Genomic DNA, 24,814 nt, shown 5'->3' with positions numbered 1-24,814 from the left:
AGCAGATATACAGACACACACAGACACGTACACACAGATATACGAAAAAAAGATCCCCCGTATAGCCTTAATAGATTGTTGGGGCAAGTGCTGTTAGCGAGCACCTATGAAGGCCGGCACGGCACACGATGGGGTTGGTGGCCAGCACCACGCCCGGCCGCCTTTGTCTCCCCGGTGGCGATGTTTACACACCGCATACCAGATACTCATTTGAGGCTGAGTCGACCTAGGGGAGGCCCCAGACCGATTCAGATAATCGTCAGCGGTGTTGACCGTGAGCGGGAATCGAACTCGGGCCGCCAGGTTCGTAGCGCAACGCGTTAACCACCGCTCCACACACTACACACACACGCAGACACGCAGATATACAAAGACACACACGTCCACACACACGCAGATATACACACACACGCAGATATACACACACACGCAGATATACACACACGGAGATATACACATACACGCAGATATACACACAGACACACACGCACACACACACACAGATATACACACAGACACACACGCAGATATACAGACACACACGCCGATATACAAAGATACACACACACAGACACACACACGCACTCGTGTTATGCAGCTCGCGTCGCCCCTTGTTCTCGCTTGGCTGCCGAACACTGCGGCCGTGTTCCTTGAGGGTCCGGCTGGCCGCACGCGCTCAGAGGGAGAGGGGGGGGGGGGCGAGTGGCGTCGTCCTCTGAGTTCGCTCCGTGATGACGCCGCGTTCACAGCGAGTCCAGACTCGCCACGCCGCGGGGGGCCGGGGGGGGGGGGCTCTTCCCTTCCCCCCTCCAACTCCGCTTTCTATTCCCTCCTCATTCTACTCCTACTCGCATCTCGTCATCCTCCTTCGCCACACCATCCCTCCTCCTCCTGCTCTGCCAACTCTTTCATCCTCCACCTCCACCCCCTCTTCTACCTCCTCATCTGACGACTTCTCACTCCTCCTCCCACGATCTCCTCCTTCGCCACCTCTTCCTTCCCTCACCACCTCTTCTCATTCGCCACCTCTCTTCCTCATCCGAGACGATCCCAAGCCCTGCCTCCCCGACTCCTCGGCGCGGGAGTGCTTCACTCTCGCGGCGCCGCTCCGAACAAGTGGGGAAAGAGAGCGCAGGGAGAGCGTGCGCTTGCGGAGATGCTGTGGAGAGAGGGAGAGAGTTCGTGGAGAGTGCAGGGAGAGTGCAGGGAGAGAACTCCTGACTCCTCACTCTTCACTCTCCTGGTGTGCGCCGCGCTCCGCTGCCCACGAGTCGCGCCGCGCCCTGGCAACGTCCAACACCGAGGGGGGCTCCCGCAGGCACAGACAAAGCTCCCCGTGTAGCCTCGCACAGACGGACAGCGAGCTGCTATTAGGGCCAGGACGGCACACGATGGGTGGCGGTGGTGGCGGGGTGGTGCTGGACAACTGCCCGCTAAAGGCTATATGGGGAATCTTTGTCTTTGTTTTGTGTTTAGGATTTAAAATGCACCTAGCCTGGCACAAGCACCGTGGTGACGAAAGGCGATTGCCTGTTGTTGTGTGCGAGGATTGGTAGTGTGTTTGTGAGAATGTAACACTCAGTGGACAGTGATCGTGTAGGCAGTGTGTGTGTGTGAGAGAGTACAGGGAGAGTGTGGAGAGAGTGTGTTTGTAGAGAGTGTGAGGGTGTGTGAGAGTGTGAGAGTGTGAGGGTGTGTGTGAGAGTGTGAGGGTGTGTGAGAGTGTGAGGGTGTGAGAGTGTGTGTGAGTGTGTTAGAGTGTGTTAGAGTGTGGAGAGAGTGTGGAGAGAGTGTGGAGAGAGTGTGGAGAGAGTGTGGAGAGAGTGTGGAGAGAGTGTGGAGAGAGTGTGGAGAGAGTGTGGAGAGAGTGTGGAGAGAGTGTGGAGAGAGTGTGTTTGTAGAGAGTGTGAGGGTGTGTGAGAGTGTGAGGGTGTGTGTGAGAGTGTGAGGGTGTGTGTGAGAGTGTGAGGGTGTGTGAGAGTGTGATGGTGTGAGAGTGTGAGGGTGTGTGAGAGTGTGAGGGTGTGTGTGAGATTGTGAGGGTGTGTGAGAGTGTGAGGGTGTGAGAGTGTGGAGAGAGTGTGTCTGTAGAGAGTTTGTGTGTGTGAGAGAGAGTACAGGGAGAGTGTGGAGAGAGTGTGTTTGTAGAGAGAGCATTCGCTGAGAGTCCAGAGGACACTCGGTGGAGAGATAGTTCGACGAGAGAGAGTGGGGAAAGCGCGTGAGTGTAGGGGGGAGAGTGCAGTGAGACCATATAGGGGGAGTGTGGAGAGAGTACAGAGAGAGAGAGAGAGTGCAGGGAGAGAGTTGCAGGGAGAGTGGTCAGTGGAGCTCTACTATGGCGGGCTGAACCAGACATCGCTGGACACGTCGCCTCGTCTCAGCTGTTGTCAGCCACGCGAAACATTTTCGCGAAATAAATCTCCGCCAAATTGTCCCCGAGTTGTATCCCGCGCGTGGTCACGGCTCGAGGAGCCCACCCGGACATCCCGGGGAGTGAGCGAGCGCACGGCACCCGCCCCCTCCACCCCGAGCGCCGCGCGTCGCCAGGCCCCGCGGGCCCCGGCTGCGAGCCCGCCGCCTGCGTGCCGCGCGCTCACGTGGGGCGCATCGCGCTAACGGCCGGGATTGAGCCAAGTTTAAAAGCGCAGAGAGCAGCCTCATGTGCCGGGGTGTCTGCTCGTGCGTGCGAGTCAACGAGTGACCTTATCTCCCGGCGCGGCAGTGGGGGCGAATTTTTAAAATCCCTCCTATCCCACCACCGCCGCTTCTATCCACAAATGTAGACACGCCACAGTCAGTTGATCGGCAGGGCGCGTCTGGTGGCTTAAAGTGTGAGCACTCCCACCTCTTCCAACAACGCGTCTGGCCAGCGTGGGAAGAGTAGGCCAAACACCGTCTCGACGAGGGAGCTCTCCAGTGCCCCCCGCCCTCTAGCGGAGGCCTTCCCACCAGCAGTAGCGCGAGCAGGCGCTTGCAGGGCCGCGCCTGTACCCTGCTGAGACCTCGACGTGTATACAAACTCGTGCCCTTGACGTCGCGAGCCCAAAGTCGCTAATGCCGCCACTCCAGCGCACAGCGCCTCGTGCCGCCCGCGTGTTTGCAATCCGCGCCGTGGATTACAGAGATTTCCAGCAGCGCCAAGAGGTCGCCGATCTTAGCGCTCTGTTTGCACAGCACTTGTGGTACGTGGAGAGATGTCTCGCACCCCCTCTCTCCTCTGTCATCATCATCATCGCCCCCACCGCCCGTGTTGTCTTAGCTGGCGGATGCGACGCGTAAGGAACGGGGCTTAATTTATCGGCAAATATTTTACTGTGTACATGGAAGCGGGTGCGCACATTGAGTGGTGGCGGTAGCCACAGCGAGAGGCGTGATGGATGTGGTGCGCTGGGAGACTGGAGTGGACTGGGTGGCATGTGACTGGCGGTAGCTACAGGCGCAGCGATAAGTATTCTCGATGTTGTGCACCGGGTGGCGAAATATTTTTTTTGTCGTAGGTGGCACGTGGACGAGTAACAGTAGCGAGAGGTGTCCCCGATGCGGTGCGCCGATTGGGGAAATTTTGAGAGAGGTGAAGCCCTGCGTAGGAGGGAACCAAGGCAGGGGGGCGAATGAAGCTGCCCTCTCCTCCTCCACCTCTTCTCTATTTCTTTCTCCTCCCTCTCTGCCAGTGGCCGGGCGAGGTTGGCACTGGCCCTGGTGAAAACAATGAACCAGGGGTGCGGGGGGTGCCCTGTCCAACTTCTCCCTCTGCATCGCCCGGCGCCTCTACCGCTCTGGCCCGTGGGCCACGCCACAGTTACACTGCCTGCACACTCAGTTAGATATGCCATTCACTAAACCCTTGGGTAGCCTTCGTCTGGCTATGTGACCCTCTTGAATTAACACTGAACCCTTGGGTAGCCTTAGTCTGGCTCTATGAGCCACCGCGATGAACAATGAAACCGGTGGCATTGCTTGGTTTGCATGGGCCCAGTGCAATATTATTTTCTCCCTCCCTCCCCACTCTGTTATTTCTCCTCTCTCGTGCACCCTCGAGCCATGGGGAGCTCACCCAGCAGACAGCCTTGTAGGCGGGGTTAGTGGATCAGGCAGAGATGGAGCATCTCCGCTATAGTGCCTCCCTCCTGCCTCCCGTACAATGGCAATCCCTGCTGATACGCTGCCCGCTGTGGCCTGTGTCAGGGCCTCCTGGAATGCGCCACAGGCAACGCCTTGCCTCACGTATTCCCGACCAAACCCTGGCTCGAATCGTGATTGGTTGCTACGTCCTCGTGGTATAGCAGCGTTTCACTCGAGTTTCAAGTGGACTGTTTAAAGCAGGAGACAGCTCAGGAGACCAATCTGAGTCTCATTTGCAAGAGTGACCTGGGGCATTCGTCTGGCAGGATGGGGTGATGATTTCCGCTGCTGCTGCTGTGTGTGTGTGATATCCAAAAATCGAGTAGATTGCCGTATCATTTTCAAATTTGGCAAATTTGGACACTGACGCCGGACAAACAAACACCATGGCCTACTCTTGCGAATGACGCCACTGGATCTTGAACGTGTAGCGTGAGCGAAACAGGTGGCTGCGTATTTCCATCAGCCAATCCACCCGCGGCACTAACCGGGGCGGCCGCTGGATTTGAACCAGAGACCTCTCCCGATGATGGTTCTGCCCGTGAGAGTATCGGTGTAGAGACGTCCCCTGCTTGACCCCTGTGAGACCCCCTGTAAGACCCCCTGTGGGACTCCCTATGGGACCCCATGTGCGACCACTGCGGGGTTTGTTTTGGCAGAATCCGAGAGGTGGCCCCTGGCGACATCGCTGCCGTGGGGAGACGTGGACACGTGGAACAGCACGACCTCTGACCTTCAGCTTCTTGACCTCCTACACCAAACTCAACCCCAGCTCTGGGGGTCACCCAACAGCTTGGGGGATGAAGATGTTTTTGAGTGGGGTCCAACCATGACGATGTCACCATCACTTTCATCATCATCATCATCACTTGTAGCAGCAGCAGAAGATGCAGCAGTAATATCAGAAGCAGCAGGAACATTGACATTATCATTATCAGCAACATTATCATCAGCAGCAGTGGTGACAGCACCATCAGCAGAAGTGTTAACATCGTCATTACCATCATTGTCATCATGGACTCTGCTTCCATCATCGTCACCATTGCGGCTCGAGGGGGGTGCGACGCGCGTGGTGACTGAATCACAGGATCTCCCGTCATCTTCTCTTGTCTTCTCACCTCCTCATCACTCCTCACCACCTCCTCCAGAAGAGACCACGGCTGGCTCAGCTGCGTCCAGAGACATCGCGCCGTCCTTAACTCCCCTCGTCGCCTTCACCGCGTCCCGCTCGTCGGCTCTCTCCTCCCACCCCGAGCTCCCCACCTCCTCGTCGCCGCCACGTGGGTCCCCGTCCCTCGCGCTTCTCGTTTCCGATTTCCACGAGTCGGAATCTTTTACGGAAGAGACTCCGTCTTCGCACCGCACGTCCTCGGATCTCTTCCCTTTGGCGGCATCAGAAGGAGGAGGAGCTCTTTCCGGGTCCTCCGAGCTCCGCTCTTCGCTTGCGATCGCAGCAGATCTCGCAGCTCCACGGCGGAACTCGGAGCCCGCCATCTCTTCTCTGGCGGAGTCGAGCGCTGCGCTGTTGGGAACGGATCTCGCGGAGAGAGTGGCGACGGGACGCGGCCTGATCCCCGCGAGCTCCTTCGCCGCCCCCGCCCAACCGTCGCCTGCGTCCACTATCGGGCGAACACCGCGCGAGGGCATCCCTGCATCGTCTTTAGCATCATTGTCGTCGTCATCATTGCCTCACCCGAGCAGAGACATCCTCCCCACGTCCGCCGATATCTCGACATCGCAAGGTCCCCTGCGTTCATCCCGGCCGCCTCTCCTCTCCTCGATGCCTGGGGACTCCGAACTCTTCTCCTCCACTGCCTCCTCGTCCTCGCCATCATCCCCGCCCGAGCTGTCTCCCTCGGTGGAGATTGCAGCCCAAGTCTCTGGGACTCCTCTCTCGGTGACGCGGACTCCGGCGCTTCCTGCAAATGCAGGGGCGGCGGTGAGCGGCTCCGTGGGGAGCGACGCTGACCTCCTGGCGTCACGGCGATCCCCGTCGCTCGCGACCGGCATGGAAGCCACCGCATTCGTCTCGTCCTCCGCTCCATCCATGTCGTTCGCGAGCGCCATCGGTTCCTCCGGCCGAGGCCCCCGGGGTACGGTGACCACGCAACCCATGAGCTCGGCCGCGCGGATCGAGGCGCCGCCGCTCTCATCTCAAGCACCGTCACCCGTGGCGGAGGAGAGCGCCGCTCTGAGCCCAGTGCCAAAGTCGACGCGGGTGACGACAACGTCGTCGATGGTGATGATGACGACGACCACGATGATGATGATGTTGACGGGGGCGGCTTCGTCGTCGGTCGGGGCGACCCCTTCTCCCGTCCTCTCAGAGCCGAGCGATTCTTCTCAGCTGCCAGATATTTTCGGAGAGATTGATGGCAGCGGCCTCGCGTCATCGCTTACCTCCTCCTCATCTTTCTCCTCCTCGTTCTTCTTTTTATCATCTTTGCCATCTCCATCGTCGCTGTCACCATCACCATCATCGTCGATCCTCCTTCAGCAGGACCTGCCGTTTGCCTCGCCGCCGCCGCTCACCTCGCCCGTCGCGTCCACGTCGATCATCGTCAACCGAGGACCACCTCTATCGTCCATCTCCACCTCCTCCTCCACATCTTCGTTCTTCTCATCATCGTCATCAACATCTTCGTCGTTGCTGCCATCGTCTGGCCTCGTCGCCTCCAGCTCCTCTGTGCCTTTCCCCACGCCCCGGGCCTCCGTGACCACAGCTCTACCGGCCACAGAGGCCTCCTCCCTCCCAGCCAGGGGCACCGCGGCCTCCGCTACGATTGGACCCACGGCCTCGTCGCCGCCACCACCACTGCCGTCAACAATGACGCCGACCTTGACATTCGCCCCCGCGATGACCACCGCAGAGTTCGTGACCTCAGGGCCATTGGGGCCCACGGTGCCCACAACCACCCTGATACCCACCCCAACCTCAATGATGTCATTGGTGCCAGCGACCAACCTGATACCCACCCCCACACCAATGATGTCATCGGTGCCCGGGACCACTCTAATACCCACCCCGACACCAATGATGTCATCGGTGTCCGCGACCACCCCGACACCCACCTCGACCTCAATGATGTCATCGGTGCCCGTGACCAACCTGATACCCACCCCCACACCAATGATGTCATCGGTGCCCGGGACCACCCTGATACCCACCCCGACACTAATGATGTCATCGGTGCCCGCGACCACCCCGACACCCACCTCGCCCTCAATGATGTCATCGGTGCCCGGAACCACCCTGATACCCACCCCGACACTAATGATGTCATCGGTGTCCGCGACCACCCTGACACCCACCTCGACTTCAATGATGTCATCGGTGTCCGCGACTACCCTGATACCCACCCCGACACCAATGATGTCATCGGTGTCCGCGACCACCCTGACACCCACCTCGACTTCAATGATGTCATCGGTGTCCGCGACCACCCTGATACCCACCCCGACACCAATGATGTCATCGGTGTCCGCGACCTCCCTGATACCCACCCCGACACCAATGATGTCATCGGTGTCCGCGACCACCCTGATACCCACCCCGACACCAATGATGTCATCGGTGTCCGCGACCTCCCTGACACCCACCCCGATGCCAACGGCACCAGCGGTGCCCACGTCCACCCTGACCCCAACGGTGCCCACGGACCCTCCAGGAACCCTGAACTGCAACGTGACGGAAGCGCTGTGGGTTACCACGGGTGAGCCACCTCCACAAACACCGCCACCACCCCCCCATGGAGCCAACATCATCATGATCAAATTCAGCATCCTCATCAGCCATGATCAATCCACTGCTGGATGCAGGCCTGGTCGTGCCTTCTACATGCTACTGAGGCAGGGCGTATCTCTGTGGGTGGCCCTGAGCCAGCGGTGGAAATTCCACAGTCCTTTGGCAGGGCCCAGTGTAATTCTCACAACAAGTTAGGTATGTGTTTGAAAGAGCGACCATCTTAAATGGCATTGTTTAATTGTGTATACAGTAGAACCCCTCTTAACGACGGTAATTGGTTCCACGAAACCGGTCGTTAAGTGATTTGGTCGGTAAGCGAGTATAGGAAATACACGTTAAAGGCTTAATTCGTTCCGATAGCATTTAATGTAAACAATGTCCCAACGCTCATGCATGGAGGTTGCTGATTGGCCGAAGCCTGGTCAGACCACTTTGGAGTTCGTATGATTGGCCAAAATTGGCGGTTGCGTGCTCTTCATAAGCCCGTCGTTAACAGGAGAATGGTCGGTAAACGACCACATTGGGCTCTGTGGAGGCCCGTCGTTAAGCGATTAGTCGTTAACGGGTTAATGGACGTTCTGCTGAAATTGTGTGTCCACGTGCAGCAACGTCTTCACTCGGCCCATTGACTAAACAACCCCCCCAACTCACCTCCCACTCCCCCGCCCCCCATCCTGCCCCTCCCCTCACCCACTGCCCTCACCGAGCAGGGGTCACGGTGTCTGCCGGTACGGACCCCTTGAGCCGCGGGTTTCGGGATGGGGTGGCGGACGGGCTGGCGAGGGCTGTGCGGGGGGCTCTGGGTGAGGGGGGTGCGGTGGTGCAGGTGAGTTTGGGGGGTGTCGGATTTCCACGTGACTTTTTTTATTCTGCACATACGCACGCAATTATTTATTCTACCACTTTTTTTTACGATTTAAGAGAACGGGTAAAACTGTACGTCCCTCCGACAAATGCATTCTGCTTGCGAACGGCGTAACCATGTAAATGTTCTTTGTGCGGATGTTTGCATTTGGAGGCTTCTCCCCCTCAATTATTTTATGATTCGTTTTTTTATATAAATAATAACGTTCATGCAAATTGCATCTCACAACCGCTGAGTCAGAACCACAGACCAAGCTGGAAGGCTGCCAGGTGGAGATCCGGCGCTACCAACACTTACTCATATTAAGATGTTTTCAGCCAATTCTGCATATATGTACGTTGAATGTCTTTCGCGCCGTCCGTATCCAGCTAATCGGAGGGATCACCCCCTCCCCAACCCCCCTGCCCCCCTCCTTTGCCCGTCGCTCAGGTGGAAGCCATCCTCAAGGCCTCCTCCCGCGGTGCCGACGTGTGGGACGTGTCCTACGTCACGGTCGTGGGGAGCCAGGCGCTCACGGCGTGGGCCGTGTCGGGCTCGCTGGCTCGCTACGGCTCCATGCGCGTCGCCTGGGAGCTCAAGAGCCACGGGGTCACGGGGGTGACGGACCCCCCCGGCTACCCGCACCTGTCCTACCCGACGCTCTTTCAGGTCACGACAGGTGAGCGACGGGGAAGGGTCGCCGCCGCCGCCACCTCCGAGGTGCGATGCGTCACGGCGGACGCGTCGTGGGCCCAAGAGGGATATCTCGCGATGCCAGTAGAGGGGAGGACGGCACAACGCCGCATCGTCGTCTGGAGCTTTGTCCCTCCTGTTGTGACGCTACTGGGAGATCCAGGACGTTAAACAACTTTTGCGACCGGAGAATACGAAGATGAACGGCCCAGGCCAGGGCTGAGATCATCGCCAGTAGACAAGAAGTGGCGCGTCACTGGTGCTAGCCGCGGTCATAGTGAGACGGATACTGGATGTGGTGTGCCGGGCGCGTAAATATATTTGTGGTTGCCAAACATGACCGGTAAAGGACAAAGGCGCAGCCCTGCAATTGCCTGCTCCTGCCACTGCTGGCAAGAGTGGATAGACCCTCCCTCCCCCCACCCCCCGGCCGCTATACAAATGTAGAATTGCCACCACCACTGGCCCAGTGCCCCTCCCATGTCTGGGCACTGCGTCGCTCACCGCTCACTGCGTCTCCGGTGTCTCCGCATGTTTCACCGCCCAGCGCTGGCGTTGGTGAAAGACGACATCCGCTTTTGCGGCTTCGTCCAGGCGCTGGAGGTCCGTCTGGCGAGGGCCTTCGCCGCCGCTTGGGCCCTCCGCGACCCGGCCCCCTCCCCCTCGACTCCCACTCCCACCCTCGCCCCGGGGATCGTCACGGCACAGGTTTGTGAGACAGCACTCGCTCCTCCTCATCGCGGCCGCCATCGCAAAGGGCGCGTTGTCGAGTTCAATCGGCGTCGTTCCGCGGGCCGTGTCACTGGGGTTTCAACTCGGTGTCACCGTGGCGGGTCGGCACGTTCGTGCGTATTGATCGTCGGCTCGAGTTGGGCCGTGAATTTTTAATTTGGACGCGGCCTGAATTCCCGGCGGCCGGTCTCGCTTGACGGCGCGGTCTGTATTCCCTCTTCGTCACAATTTGGCCGACGCGAAGTGACGCCACCAATGAAAGGTGTCGTAGGCGGTGGCGATGCTGACTCTTGGCTTTTGGGTTTTGTCAGCAATGCGGATCTTGATCCTTTGACCCTGGGAAAGTCTCGATCGGAAGTATTTCTGCCCAATTTGCATAACTTTGGAAACGACACTTCACATATGAATAACCAACTCAAGCTGCCCTTCAACGCACACTGTGGGTGACGGAGCGACGCGATCGGCTGGTGCGCACGAGCGAGTTGGACCGCGGCATCGCAACAACCACGAGGCAGGGCGAGTGCACGGGGACTGAGCACGGCTCGTGTCGACGATGCACGTGGCACGTTCTGGACAGCGGGCTTCACCGTGCGCCGCAGACGTAGCCCACGTGGGGGCTGTCGGTAGGGCAGGCCAAGGCGCCGCTGTACGAATCGAGCGATGCACGGCGAACACCGTCGCCCGCCTCCCTCCATCCCTCGCCGCAGTGACCTGCGGGTCGCAATTACGTAAATAATTAATGAGACGGCTTGCCCCCAGCACGCCACGGCGTGAAGCCCGCGTGCTCGCTTGCCGGCAGCGCCCGTCTCGCCGCAGCCGCCCCCGCGCGGAGGCGGCGACGGCGTTCGTCCGGGGCAGGGGTACCTTGCCGTGTCACAAGGCTTCTCAGTGCGACGCACCCTCCCCCCAAGGCCCCGCACCCCCCCACCCAAGGACCCGCACCCCCTCCGCTACTCCCCCCGAGGGACTCGTTGTCGCGAGATTCCTCAACGGGCATCTCCCGTGTCGCCGCCGACCTCTCGTCATCCCTCACGTCCGACGGGACGAGGGGCACGCGGACCGCAGGACGTGCGCGGGTCAGCGGAGGCGGAGCGATGGACTCGGCTCGTGTGTGAGACTGCGAGGGAAACCCTACGGAGAGAGCACCACGGTCGCGTTGAGGACGACGACGACGGTGTCTCACCTCCTCCCCCCCCCCCCCGCCCCCGCGGGTGAAGGTGCTGAGCGCGGAGCGCGTGCCCCCCCTCTCGCTGGACGTGACGCTCACGTACGTGGTGGCGGTGGCGGGGCGGGAGGGCGCTCCCCTCAACGGATCGGAGGCGGCGGAGGTGATCCGTCTCCTCCCGGCGGCGCTGCTGGGATTCTACCTGGGATACCCGCCAACCACCCTTGCTGAGCGTACAGCACTCACCCACTCACTCACTCACACACTCACACACTCACACACTCACACACTCGCTCACTCACAGACTCACTCACTCACACACTCACACACTCACTTACTCACACACTCACTCACTCACACACTCACTCACTCACACATTCACTCACACACTCACTCACACACTCACTCACACACACGCACACACTGGCAAAGCTTGCAAAGCTTGCCCAGATAGCCTTCAACACGCCGTTGGGACAAGGCCGGCACGGCGCATGAGTGGGTGGTGTGGACCGTCACGACGCCCGGCCGCCTTTGTCTCCCCAATGACGATGTTCACACTTCACCTCGGAGAAGCCCAGGACAGGTTCAGATATTCTTCACTGTTATTGGCCGTGAGCGGGTATCGAATTGGGGTGGCCGGATTCGTAGCATAGCGCACGAAACCCATAACACTACCGCTGCCAACACTTGTATGTATAAACACCTACACGCGCACACACGAGTGTATGTATTCATGCAAGACAGGAAAGCAATGACACCTTATATCTGGCTCTACTTAACAAAAAACAATTCTTCTACAACCCATCAGCCGCACGGCCTTTTGGGAGTGATTCATTTCAGCAGCATTGATTCAGCTAGCGTAAGGGTTGCTCCCCAAATGACACCCTCACACGGAGTTACACTCACAGCCACGGTCACTCACTCACCCACCCACACACTCACCCACTCACCCACTCACCCACTCACCCACTCACCCAATTCGTTTGCTCACCCGCTCTCCCATTCATTCCCACGGGGGCACACACAATTGCGCACTGGCAGCTGAATCACAGCCAGGGATATGCGCGACAAAAAATCTGCAACCGCGATTTAAATTCCTTCTCAAACCTCTCCTGCTGCTGCTGCTGCCACGCTTCAGTCACCATCAAGGCCACGTGTCTCGCCTCGCCAGCTTCCACCACCGCCACCATCACCACCACCAACGCCACCACCATCACCACCAACGCCACCACCATCACCACCGCCACCACCACCACCGCCACCACCGCCAAAGCCACCAACACCACCGCCACCACCGCCAAAGCCACCAACACCACTGCCTGGTTAGCGTGTAATCAGCTTAGGCTCCAAGCCGAGCTTTATTTCACAGGAGCCGAGGCAGTGAAGATCGCCCTTAAAGCCCAGGCAGGTGTCTCTTCCCCCCACCCCCTCCCCACCATCCTGAAGCCCCCCCCACCTGCACCCCATGCCCCCCCATGCTGATTAAGCTTCGACCCCCCTCTACCCCCTCCTCGCCCCCCCCCCTTTTAAGAGGCTCCCGGGTCAACTCGCCAACGCATTGAGAAGCCGCGGTGGAGGCACGGCGAGCGCTGCACGCGTGCGTTCATTGCATCACGGACTTACGGACACACGGACGCACGCAACGACACAGACACACGGACGCACGCACCGACACAGACACACGGACGTGCGCATGCACGCACGGACGGACGCACGTGCAGACACACTCGTAAGACGTTTCCCATTCATGTTCGTCGCCTCTGTGTCTCCTCCCCCGCCCTGCGTAGCCGTCGAGTACCCCATCCTGGACACGTCTGCCAGGACCCGGCAGCTCTGGGTACTGACAGGTATGGGGCCCCTCCCCCCTTGCTCGCCACTGCTGCCGGATCACTGCCCCCAGCCTTGACCCCCCCACACCCCCACACCCCCACACCCCCACATGCCCACCCTGGTCTACAGATCCGCAATCCCCCAGGATGTGAGACCCATTTGTCCCGAACCAGAATGAAGCTTCCTGAAAGAGCAAAACCACAGTGAGTGACATCACTGCTGAATCCACTCCGGTGCTTTCAAAAGCCACTCCACTGCAGTGATGTCACTGAATGCTCTTTGTGTTTCGGTTCCAAATGGGAAGTTAATCAGTCTCTAAACCCCATGCCAGCCACTAATTAAACATTCACACGCACACTCACTCTCAAAGCCCCAGACAGACAGAGCTCTTGCCGTGTCGCTCCACACCCGAGCTGCCTTCACCCACGAGAAGATTGAAACTTTAAAGTCTCCTTACTGAGAAAACAGACGTCAGCTGGACGCTTGGGCTGCTATAGCCCTCGAGTGAGGCCAGCCTGGCGCGGTCTCACACGCGTGTGCAGTGAGGCCAGCCTGGGGTGAGGTCGGAGCGTCCCGGTTGTGATTTTTTTTTGGTTTCTCGTTCAGGAAAGTTTCAAGCATCTCGTTTCGGACGGCCCCGGGCGCACGACGCAGTCTGCATTGGTTATTACATTTTTCAAAACACATCAGCAAACGTCCGTTTATTTTCCGTGCCGCGACTTCATCGCTCAAATCATAAATTCTTCACGAGCTTTTCCGAGACGCCGTCTAAAGAGCCGGTCCGTAATGCACCTTGCATTATCTGAGTGCCCCGGGGATGATGATGACGATGATGGTGGTGGAAGTGGTGGTGATGGTGGCGACGGTGGTGTTTATATCCTCCTTAATGCGCCCTCTTTCCGCTTTATATAAAGTCGGTGCACGGAGACTATTTTCGGCACGGCGCTTATTGCTCAATAACCCGTCTGTGTGCCGCGCACCGCACGCCCGTAACGAGGTTACTCTGACAATCGATGCCAAGTCGCGCCGCCCATAATGAAGGTTTATTGGCGAGTCAGCAACATGATGTACGATCCGCAATAACAGACGGACGGGGGTGAAGGCGCAGCGCTGCAACAGCTCGCTCACGCCTCCACTCGCGGGAGCTCCGCGGGAGCCCTTCCCGCGGGAATTTGAACGACTCCTCCACGCAGAGCAGACGCCTTGGAGAAGAGATGCGTGCCGACACTTCACCCCACCACGCGGCGTGACCTGCCCATCTTGGGCTAACGGTCGTGGGGAACCCATTTATGCCGCTGGGTGGATGGAAGCAGCGAGGGCGACTTCAGAAACTTGCACCGTTGGTCCAACTGCCGCGGCGGGAGATTGAACCTTTGACCTCTGCGCTCCCTCAGCAAGTCTATCTTGTCACTGAATATTTTCCGGGTCGTTGGTAGAGCGCAGTAGGTGACGTGCGCGTAACAGGCGCGGCCGTGGCGAGGGGTATACTGGATGTGGTGTGCCAGGTGCGACAGGTGGCACGTGGTGGGGTAAAGTGTGGAGACTCAAAGATGCCTGGTCAGTAGAAGAGTAGGCCAAACATGCCATCCAGAGGGCCTCTCTGAGCTCCTTTCCACTGGCAGTGACAGGGCGGCACCGCAACCCCCTGCGAACCCAGAAAATATTTCCACACCCGGCACACAACACCCATCATGCCCCTCGCTGTGGCCACGGCTACTACCAGCGACCCGGGGCCACGACGTGCGAGGGCGCTGCGTCACGGTGCAAGGGTCGCGCTGTCTGTCCCCCCCCCCATCCCGTGTCGCCGCCAGTGCTGCTGGACGTGACGGACGCGACGCTGCGCGACGCGCGAGGCTTCGCGGCCGACATGGAGCGCCGCCTCGCATCGCTCTACGCCCGGGCGGAGCGCGACGCGGCGCCGTCGTCACGGAGGACGCGGCGTGCCGCCACCAACGGGCGGTTCACCGTACAGGCGCGACACCCACCGAGCGCACGCCCTCCACCCCCCCCCGATCCTGATCCCTGACCCCCCCATAACCCCGACTCCTTGAACCCGCCTGCTGACCAACCCTCGGCTAAATCCCCACTCCTGATTCCGGGTCCGTATCGAGCAGCAGCAGAAGTGGCTGCCTCCTCCTCCCGCTACACCCGTGGATCATTTAATAATTCTCCCGCAGCGCGACTGCGGTCACCAATCGCAAACCACGAACCGCACAGCGCCACCCCTGCCCACTTCCATCAGTCGCTGGCAGCGGCGCGTCAGATATTCACCGCGAGACTACTCCTGGAGCCCTCCCCTGCTGACTCACTCACCCACCGGCAAACACCGCAAACGCCGCTAGTGCCACTAATACCGCTAGTGCCACTAGCACCACTAGCACCGCCAACACCGCCAACAGCACTAACAGCACTAACACCGCTCGCTTGCGTGCGGCGCTGCGACCGAACCGCCGCCTCCTTTCTGTGTGCTCTGGGAGCAGGTGGTGAACGCCAGCCGGGGCGCGGGCGGCGGCGAGCGCGCCGACGTGGTGCACTACGCGCGGCTCGACGGGCGCGACCTCCCCGCCCTGGACGCCGTGGCGCTGCTGGCGTCCGTGAGCCAGCAGACGGCGGCGCTGGCGCTGGGCCGCCGCGTCCTCTCGCTCGCCACGCGTACGTGACGCGCGGCGCTCTAACCACGCGGCCGTGACACGCGGCGCTCTAACCCCGCGGTCGCGTGCGGCTACCGCGAGGTCGGTCGGCGTCGTGCGGGGACGACGCTCGCGGCCGAGCGGCGCGGGGCGGGGACGCGAGTCCGGTCGAGGCTCACGACGGAACGGCGCCCGAAGAGAGAGAACGCGGCGCGAGAGAAGACGTCCACGGCGCAGACGGAGCGATGCGGTCGGCTCGCTGCGACGGCGCTGGACGGATTTATGCGTTGCTGGGGAGCGGCAGCGTAGCGGTTAGCTCGTGCGCAGCGCTCCGAACCCGATGAGACCCCAGTTCTTGTTCATGGCCACCACCAGTGATGATTATCTGAACCGGTCTTGGCCCTCCTCGAGATCGACTTAGCCTCAAATGAGTACCTGGGTTGGTGTGTAAACATCATCATTGGGGATTGCCCACCCTCCCCCATCGTGTTCTGTGCCGGCCTTCATCGGTGCTGCTGGCTAGCAGCTCTTGCTCCAACAGCCCGTTAAGGCTGCACGGGGGACGGTCGTTTCTATCTTTAAGTCAGGCAAACGTATTTGGTAGTAAAACAATTGCCCCCCGTGCTATATGTTGATTTGTGGGTAAACCTCTACGCACCACCGCTGGGAACGCACCACCACAGAGAGGCGTGCGGTGTACCTCACCCGGTGTCCACCCCTCTTCCCATCAGCGGTGATGCAGGTGATGTCCCCGAGCCAAGCGCCCGTGGGGGGCGCGGGAAACCTGTGGATCATCGCGGCCGTGGTGGTGCCCGCGGCGCTGGCGCTGGCGCTCTCCTCGGTGCTCTACTGGAAGCTGTGCCGCTCCAACCGCATGGACTTCAAGGCCGACACCATGAGCCGCATCCACAGGGCAAAGGTCAGCCGAGGGCGGCGCCGCCACCCCCCGCCGCGCTCACAGCGCCGCCGCGTGGGCGGCACGGCCCCCCCTCCCCCCTCCCGTCCCGTCTCCCCCTACGGCTCTTTCCGTGGCCCTGGCGCCTGGACCCCTCCGGGACCCGGTGCAGTTGCACCGCCTGCACGCGACTCGATAGCTGGGTCACTTCCCCTCGCGTGCCCAGTACCGACCACTCCACGGCAGTAGCCACTGGCGAAGGTTTGGGTGGCACCCCCCCCCCCCCCCCCCACGGTTCGAAGCCGTCTCGCGTCCCCGTCCCCTCGGCTCCAGCTCCTCCGCGTTGTTTTACCCGAGCCAACATCTTGGGAGGCCTGGCGACTGATGATGATGCTATTGTTGTTGCTGCTGATGATGATAGGATGTTCGTGATGATGATACTGTTGCTGCTGCTGATTATCATCATGATCACCATGATGATGGCGCGAATGATGGTGATGATCGTGATGCGTTGCTACTGATGATGCTGTTGCTGATGACTGTCGCGGGTGTGGCTGTGATCACGGTCGCCGTTGCTTCTTCCACTGCTGCACAGAGCAGCGTCTCCCTGGACCAGGGGGAGGGGGAGGCTGACCCCTCAAGGTCAGAGGTCGAGGTAACAACTTGTAGACGCTGATGGATCCTTCTCCTCCTCTCTTGTTAACCCCTTCACTGAAATCCCTTGCCTGCCTCGCCGACACGATACCCATCAAGTCAATTAGTCAGGTGCCAATTGGTTATTCTGTGCACACACTGGACACTGCCATACCACTGTGGAATTTTCACCACTGGCTTGGGGCTTACACAGGAGACGAGGGCCGCCCCGTCGCTCATTTGACCCGGACGATTGTTTGATTTTAATTATTATAATTCATTATTATAATTAATTATGATATTAATGGATGAATCTGACCAAATCACCCGATCGCATCGGAAGCTGAGCAGCGTTGAGCCTGGACAGCGTTTGGATGGGCGACCAGTGCGCACAAACAGGTTACTATTGGCTGATGCCAGGCCACGTGGTGGGCAGCAGAGGGCGGCGCGGCAAAACCTGCTGTTGCACTGCACTTCTACGCTCCCACGGCTTTGCTGCCCTCCGTCACCAAACACCGCGCGGTGACCGCGGCGGCGATGGACAATCAAATGACCCCGGAGGGAGTGGGGAGGCCCTCGTCCAGCAGCGGGCCGACGAAAGCGCCGTACGCACGAGAGCGCGAGCGCACGAGAGCACGAGCGCACGAGCGCACGAGAGCACGAGCGCACGAGCGCACGAGAGCACGAGCGCACGAGAGCGCTCGCTCAGTCGATGGCCACGAGACCGGGAGGGCGACGGCGCTTGGCGAGCAGTGGAACGGTTACAGCTGCCGCCTAGACGCGGCACCTCGCCGTCGCCAATGTACACATTGCGTACCTGGTGTGTACACCGCGTGTACCTTGTGTACACGTTGTGTACACGTTGTGTACAAGCTACACTCGATGTACAACGTGCAATTAGTTGAGGTGCAATCTGCGTTGATGGACAATTCGCGTGTGTTGGGTAGAATTAGCACAAAATGTAGAATTAGTGTCTCGTTGTCATTTTAGCGTGTACTGTGCAATCAGTCTGGTGGTGCACTGTGTAATCAGTCTGATAGTGCAGTGTGCAATCAGTCTGATGGTACACTGTGCAATCAGTCTGATGGTGCACTGTGCAATCAGTCTGATGGTGCACTGTGCAATCAGTCTGATGGTACACTGCGCAATCAGTCTGATGGTGCACTGTGCAATCAGTCTGATGGTACACTGTGCAATCAGTCTGATGGTACACTGTGCAATCAGACTGATGATGCACTGTGCAATCAGTCTAATGGTACACTGTGCAATCAGTCTGGTGGTGCACTGTGCAATCAGTCTGATGTTACACTGTGCAATCAGTCTGATGGTATACTGTGCAATCAGTCTGATGGTACACTGTGCAATCAGTCTGATGGTACACTGTGCAATCAGTCTGATGGTGCACTGTGCAATCAGTCTGATGGTACACTGTGCAATCAGTCTGATGGTGCACTGTGCAATCAGTCTGATGGTACACTGTGCAATCAGTCTGATGGTACACTGTGCAATCAGTCTGATGGTACACTGCGCAATCAGTCTGATGGTACACTGTGCAATCAGTCTGATGGTACACTGTGCAATCAGTCTGATGGTGCACTGTGCAATCAGTCTCATGGTACACTGTGCAATCAGTCTGGTGGTACACTGTGCAATCAGTCTGATGGTACACTGTGCAATCAGTCTGATGGTACACTGCGCAATCAGTCTGATGGTACACTGTGCAATCAGTCTGATGGTACACTGTGCAATCAGTCTGATGGTACACTGTGCAATCAGTCTGATGGTACACTGTGCAATCAGTCTGATGGTACACTGCGCAATCAGTCTGATGGTACACTGCGCAATCAGTCTGATGGTGCACTGCGCAATCAGTCTGATGGTACACTGTGCAATCAGTCTGATGGTACACTGTGCAATCAGTCTGATGGTACACTGCGCAATCAGTCTGATGGTGCACTGTGCAATCAGTCTGATGGTACACTGCGCAATCAGTCTGATGGTGCACTGTGCAATCAGTCTGATGGTACACTGCGCAATCAGTCTGATGGTACACTGTGCAATCAGTCTGATGGTACACTGCGCAATCAGTCTGATGGTGCACTGTGCAATCAGTCTGATGGTACACTGTGCAATCAGTCTGATGGTACACTGTGCAATCAGTCTGATGGTACACTGCGCAATCAGTCTGGTGGTACACTGTGCAATCAGTGACCGATAAGAGTGCAATTTGCCATGAGTGTGTACAGTCATCTTAAAATAAGTAATTGGTGTACCATGGTTTTTACGTATAATACACAATTAGCATGCAATGTGTAAATTGATGCATTATGTACATTCGCATACAATGTACAATTAGTGATATTTATGTACTTAGCATACAATCGTGAACAATGCACTGTTGGAGTACAATGTGCATATTTACTATACTAATCATAATAATTGAATATTAATAATTGAGTAGACGTGATCCTGGCGCGGGACGATGATGGTGCAGGAAGGCGCCGCTGTGCCTCAGATGCAGCCCCGCTGCCGCTGCTGCTGCTGTGGTGGAGGTGGTGGTAGTGGTCGTAGTGGTGGCGGTCGTGGTGGTGGTCGTGGTGGTGGTGGTGGCGGTCGTGGTGGTGGTGGCGGCGGTGGTTTCACAGCAGGGGGCAACGATCGCTGCTGCTGCAGTGCGATTCCAATTGAGTAATTTTTCAAATTTGGTAAAACTCGGACCGCAACGCCGGCACGCGATGCCCCACCACCGTCCGACCACGTCGCCGGATCTTTAACAAATACCACAGCGCAGCGTTAGCCGGGCCGGCCCGCCGGATCGAACCGCGAGCCTCCCCGCGACGAGCGGCGAACCCCCGACTTACTCGCGACGATCGGCGCGCGCGACAGAGCGTGCAGGGCTTCGACTACGCCAAGAAGACCATCGGCTCGGACCTGCGCATAGACCAGGAGGTCGCGACCCCCGTGAAGGTCATGGCCGGGGTGTCACGCTCGCCCTCGGTCGCCAAGGAGACGCCCTCGTCGCGCAGCCACACGCCCCAGCGGAACAAGCTGCGTGGCAAGAACGGCCGGTAACCGCGGCAACGGCGGCACCAGCACGGCTCGGCGTGGAGTGCCATAAAAACCCGTAAACTCTCCGGCCCGGTGACAAAATTAAGCGAATTCTTTGCCGATACTGCCGCGTTGTTAGCGGTGCCCCCATCAAAAACGGCGTGGCCTTGAAGAGGGCGAGTTCATAACAGGCGACGTTTCGGGCAACGGTCCTTCTTCACAGCACCACACGGAGAGAGGCCAGTGCGACATCACCCCCATGTAGGCCACATTGCCCAGCACGACGTCACGCCCGTACGGACCAGCGCCGTCGTGCTAACTAACTACACGGAGGGGTGGTGGGGGGCCTTTGTCTTTGTGGCGTTGTTCACGTGGTCTGGTCAGGAGTGACGTCTCGCTAAATCGCCTTCAATACGGCCTGAAAACACTTGGCACAGCCCAGTGGCACAACCACGAGAACCCACGCCGTGATAAACACCTCCCTGCTTGGCGCTTTGGGCCTTTGGCGCACTGAGCTCGGCAACGGCGGCACAGGGGGTCTCCATCTTTGCCGCGGTGTCTCCTGTGATGCGGTGCGCTAGGACGGAGCCATCCGACACGGAGTCGGAGCTGAGCGCCGGGCGGGGAGACACCAGGGTTTCTCCGGGGTCCCACGAGACGCCGCTGAGGAACGGACGCCTCGGTGAGGGGGGGTGGGCGGTACCGTCATCATCGCCCATCCCAGCGTAACGGTGACGTGGGCTGCCCGCTCTGTAAATCCACTGCTGGATGAGGGCCTCCCCACGCTGTGCGTGTCCACTGCGGCCACACGATAGGAACGTGGAATTTCCACCATCGGCTGATGCTGGAGGATAACACTGCCAAACCTAAAAGAAAAACCTTGTCTTCCGTTGTCCGCAGGCTCGGAGTGGAGCGTGAGGTCATCCTCTATGCTGGACGACTCAGGGAGAGCAGGAGGAGGGGTGACGTGGCCGGCCCGTGGCAGCAGCCGGGACACGTCGCGCTCACGCTCGCGCTCCCGCTCGCATTCGCGTGCTCGCACTCACGCGCAGAGACAGCCCCCTATCCAGCTCATCTCGCTCCGGCCTCTCCCGGATACGCGGGAGCCAGGCCGCCCGCCGCTCTCCCCGCGCTCTCCTCCCCCACTCTCTCCGCGCTCTCCTCCCCCACGTTCCCCACGCTCTCCTCTCTCGCACTCCCCACGCTCTCCCCAGCAGACTCCGCCGATAACCCCGACCGCCCGGGACGCCCAGGAAATGGAGCTGGCGACGCGGGCGGTGAGGACGCATCACCGAGTTCACCACGAGCGCGACCCTGGCTGTCGCCAATTTGAACCATTTATTTATTCTCAAGATCCTGAGACTTTTTTTAGTTTTCCCGAGCCTCTAAAGGCCGCTTGTGCATTGTATCCATATCTCATCTTCACCATTCCGATGCCCTGCTGTAGTCTAGCCAAGAGGACCCTCAATGGAATAGAGTAGGCCATGTGTATCCGTGTCAGATCCTGGATTTTCCACGTTTGAAAAATGACTCGCAAATTACTGGGAAACACCACATCGCAACATCGCCCCCGATTGGCAGACTGAGCTCACTTGCAGGACGGTGCTGCATTCACGGTGTGTCGCACACAGTGACGGCTGCCCCTGGGGGTCCCCTCGGCTGGACTGCAGCTGGGCATTTTAGTGGTCGGGGATGAGATGCGACGTAAGGTGCTGCGAGTCGACACGGTGTAATTCTCGAGCTTACCTTCAAGCGATGAGCAACAAATCTAGCGACTTTCTGGGACGGGGACATGATGCAGATTCATGAGCGATTCCTCATGTGGATGAAGTTTGTGTGTATTAGTTTGTCTATTAAGTGGTGCGTTGTCTCGAGACGTATTTGACGACTTGAGAGGCCAGCCGAGCGGCTGGTGACGCGCTTTGTTGCCCGCTCGGCGCCACGAGCCTCCGGCCAGTTCGCCGTTTTCTAAAAATACTCTAAAAGCATCCAGAGGATGGTTATTATGATTATTATTATTATTTATCACTGCTCTTGTTAGCTTCATAAACAATAACCGCCGAACCGTGACACGTGCTTTGTGCTGCCCGCTGCGAGCGGCGGTCGGGATCGCGCCATTCGGCAGAATACGGCGGCCGTGTCTGACAGCAGCACGCGAGCAAACAATACAACGCACACACACACACACTTACACACACACGCACACACGCACACACTTACACACACACGCACACACACTTACACACACACGCACACACACTTACACACGCACGCACACACACTTACACACACACACACGCACACACACTTACACACACACGCACACACACTTACACACACACACTCACACACACACACTTACACACACACGCACACACACTTACACACACACGCACACACACTTACACACGCACGCACACACACTTACACACACACACACTTACACACACACACGCACACTCACTTACACACACACGCACACACACTTACACACACACACACACACTTACACACACACACGCACACACACTTACACACACACACGCACACTCACACACACACTTATACTCATGCACGCACACTCACGCACACTCATACGCACGCATGCACTCGGCGCTTCTATTTTGTGGTTTTCTTCGCCCTACGAACGTCAGCCTGACTCGACTCTGGAGCAGCAGCAGCAGCAGCAGAAGAGGAAAAAAAAGAGGAGGAGAGAGAAGGCCCAGGGGCAGGCGAGCGCCGGCGACGGCTCGGCCCGGAGGAGGTCGGCGCGGGACGACTCGGCCCGGCGAGCGCAGAGGGAGATCGACCGCGTGCTCGACCCCGCCTCGCTGCTCCCCGACGTCTTCGTGGAGCCCAGAGGGTGCGGTGCCTTACTGGCTCGTCTGCTCGCTCGCTCGCTCACCTGCTCGCTCGCTCGCTCACCTGCCCGCTCACCTATCTACGCGTTCGCTCGCCTGCCACCTCGCTCGCCCACACTCGCCCACCCGCCCGCTGGCTCTATTACCCACGAGCTCAATGCCCCCCACACTCGCCCGCCCACCCGCTCGCCCGCCCGCTCTCTTACCCACGAGCTCAATGCCCCCCCCCCCCCGCCTCGTCCACCCGCCCGTCCACCCGCCCGCCCGCCCGCTTGATTGCTCACTGAGTAAGGGGGAGCAAAATAAACGCACGCAGCAAAACAACCGCGGGGTTTGTTTTGTGGATGATTGAGGCAGGCGAGGGAGCGGGTGAGCGAGCGCTGGGGGCGCTCCGGGCGAGTGAGCAGAGAGTGCTTCTCAGTGCCTCATTGCAGGGGCCAAACATCGCAATGCAGGATCCTCACAGAAGAGAGTCTTGAGACTCTGTGATGCTTTCCTGGGTAAACAAATAAAACAGACTCTCCAATGGGCAGCGCTTTGATGATTGTGGCCAGTCTCCAATAGCGCGTCCCTAATAGCGACGCAGCCTCACACACGAGACCCCCTCCCCCCCATACCAGTCCCACTGTGCGTGTACGTCTGTGTGCGTGTTGTGTGTGCGTGTGTGCGTGCGTGTGTGTGCGTGTGTGCGTGTATGTGTGTGCGTGTGTGTGCGTGTGTGCGTGTATGTGTGTGTGTGCGCATGTGCATTTGTGCGTGTATGTGTGTGTGCGCATGTGCATGTGTGCGTGTATGTGCGTGTGTGCGCGTGTGTGCGCGTGTGCGCGTGTGCATGTGTGCGTGCGCGTTAAAAACCGGAAGACTCGGAGGAAACCGTAGCACGACGGGTGGAGAGAACATAGAAACTCCACACGCAGTAAGGCGCTTGTTGCCGTGAGGTGCGAGCGTTACCAGCGCGCCACCAACACTCTGCCGCCCCAGTCGACGACTCGCGTTCGCGTTTTGGAAAACGTTTGACCGGTGGGCCCCGTATAGGCTGTAGAGTCAACGGTTCCCTAACCCCCCTTCCCTCAACCCCCCCTCCGCCTCCCCCGCCCGTGCAGCGCGAGAGCTCGTGGCTCCCGCAGGAGGAAGCGCGCCGGGGCGGAGTGCAGCGACACCGACCAGGAGCAGCTGCTGCCCTCTGACAACGATGGCTCGAGCCGGCCGCTCACCAACGCCGCCTACGCGGTGAGCGCCATGGAGGGGCCCCGCCACGGAGGGGGCCCTCATCCAGCAGTGGACTGACCAAGGGCCGTGCGTGCCCCTCGCTCTGAATCTGCGACGTGCCGGACGGGGGCCGTCGGGCTCTTTGTATTGCGACTCCCACAACTAGGGCCTCGTTACCCAGAGAGCACTCTGTCACTTCGCTGCTGGATGAAAGACCTCCTCACGCCACGTCGGTTGTGAAGGTCGTTTGACCATACTTCACCGCGCTGGTCGGTGGGAAAAGTGCTGTCAGCTAGCACCAACGAGGCTCATGAGGGGTTGGTGCGGCGAACACCGCGCCTGACCGCCTTTGTCTCCCCTGGGTGCTGGCTCTGTCGCGTCGCACCGGGTACTCACTGCGATTC

General features: G+C 59.1%; 1 protein-coding gene across 2 annotated transcripts in view; it reads left to right on the top strand.

Annotated features, from left to right (window-relative positions):
* The window catches only part of LOC133350168 (UPF0606 protein KIAA1549-like), a 59,493-nt gene that overhangs the window by 13,066 nt on the left and 21,613 nt on the right, over window positions 1–24,814 (top strand). The window contains exons 3-16 of one of the 2 annotated variants that reach the window (XM_061564224.1): window positions 4,785–7,838; window positions 8,581–8,696; window positions 9,165–9,393; window positions 9,955–10,115; window positions 11,357–11,537; window positions 13,092–13,151; window positions 14,946–15,106; window positions 15,615–15,786; window positions 16,496–16,683; window positions 20,179–20,360; window positions 20,922–21,022; window positions 21,241–21,617; window positions 23,016–23,203; window positions 24,305–24,431. In XM_061564224.1, coding sequence (XP_061420208.1) covers window positions 4,785–7,838; window positions 8,581–8,696; window positions 9,165–9,393; window positions 9,955–10,115; window positions 11,357–11,537; window positions 13,092–13,151; window positions 14,946–15,106; window positions 15,615–15,786; window positions 16,496–16,683; window positions 20,179–20,360; window positions 20,922–21,022; window positions 21,241–21,617; window positions 23,016–23,203; window positions 24,305–24,431 — 5,297 coding nt within the window. Of the gene's footprint in view, window positions 1–4,784; window positions 7,839–8,580; window positions 8,697–9,164; window positions 9,394–9,954; window positions 10,116–11,356; window positions 11,538–13,091; window positions 13,152–14,945; window positions 15,107–15,614; window positions 15,787–16,495; window positions 16,684–20,178; window positions 20,361–20,921; window positions 21,023–21,240; window positions 21,618–22,994; window positions 23,204–24,304; window positions 24,432–24,814 lie in introns of both variants that reach the window. The other variant, XM_061564222.1, reaches the window with a different exon arrangement.

Source organism: Lethenteron reissneri, chromosome 33, assembly GCF_015708825.2.
Source record: "Lethenteron reissneri isolate LAM-NWPU_2019-01 chromosome 33, ASM1570882v1, whole genome shotgun sequence".
NCBI lineage: Eukaryota > Metazoa > Chordata > Hyperoartia > Petromyzontiformes > Petromyzontidae > Lethenteron > Lethenteron reissneri.
Note: the sequence above shows the minus strand (reverse complement) of the source record. Positions and strands in the feature narration are given on the sequence as shown.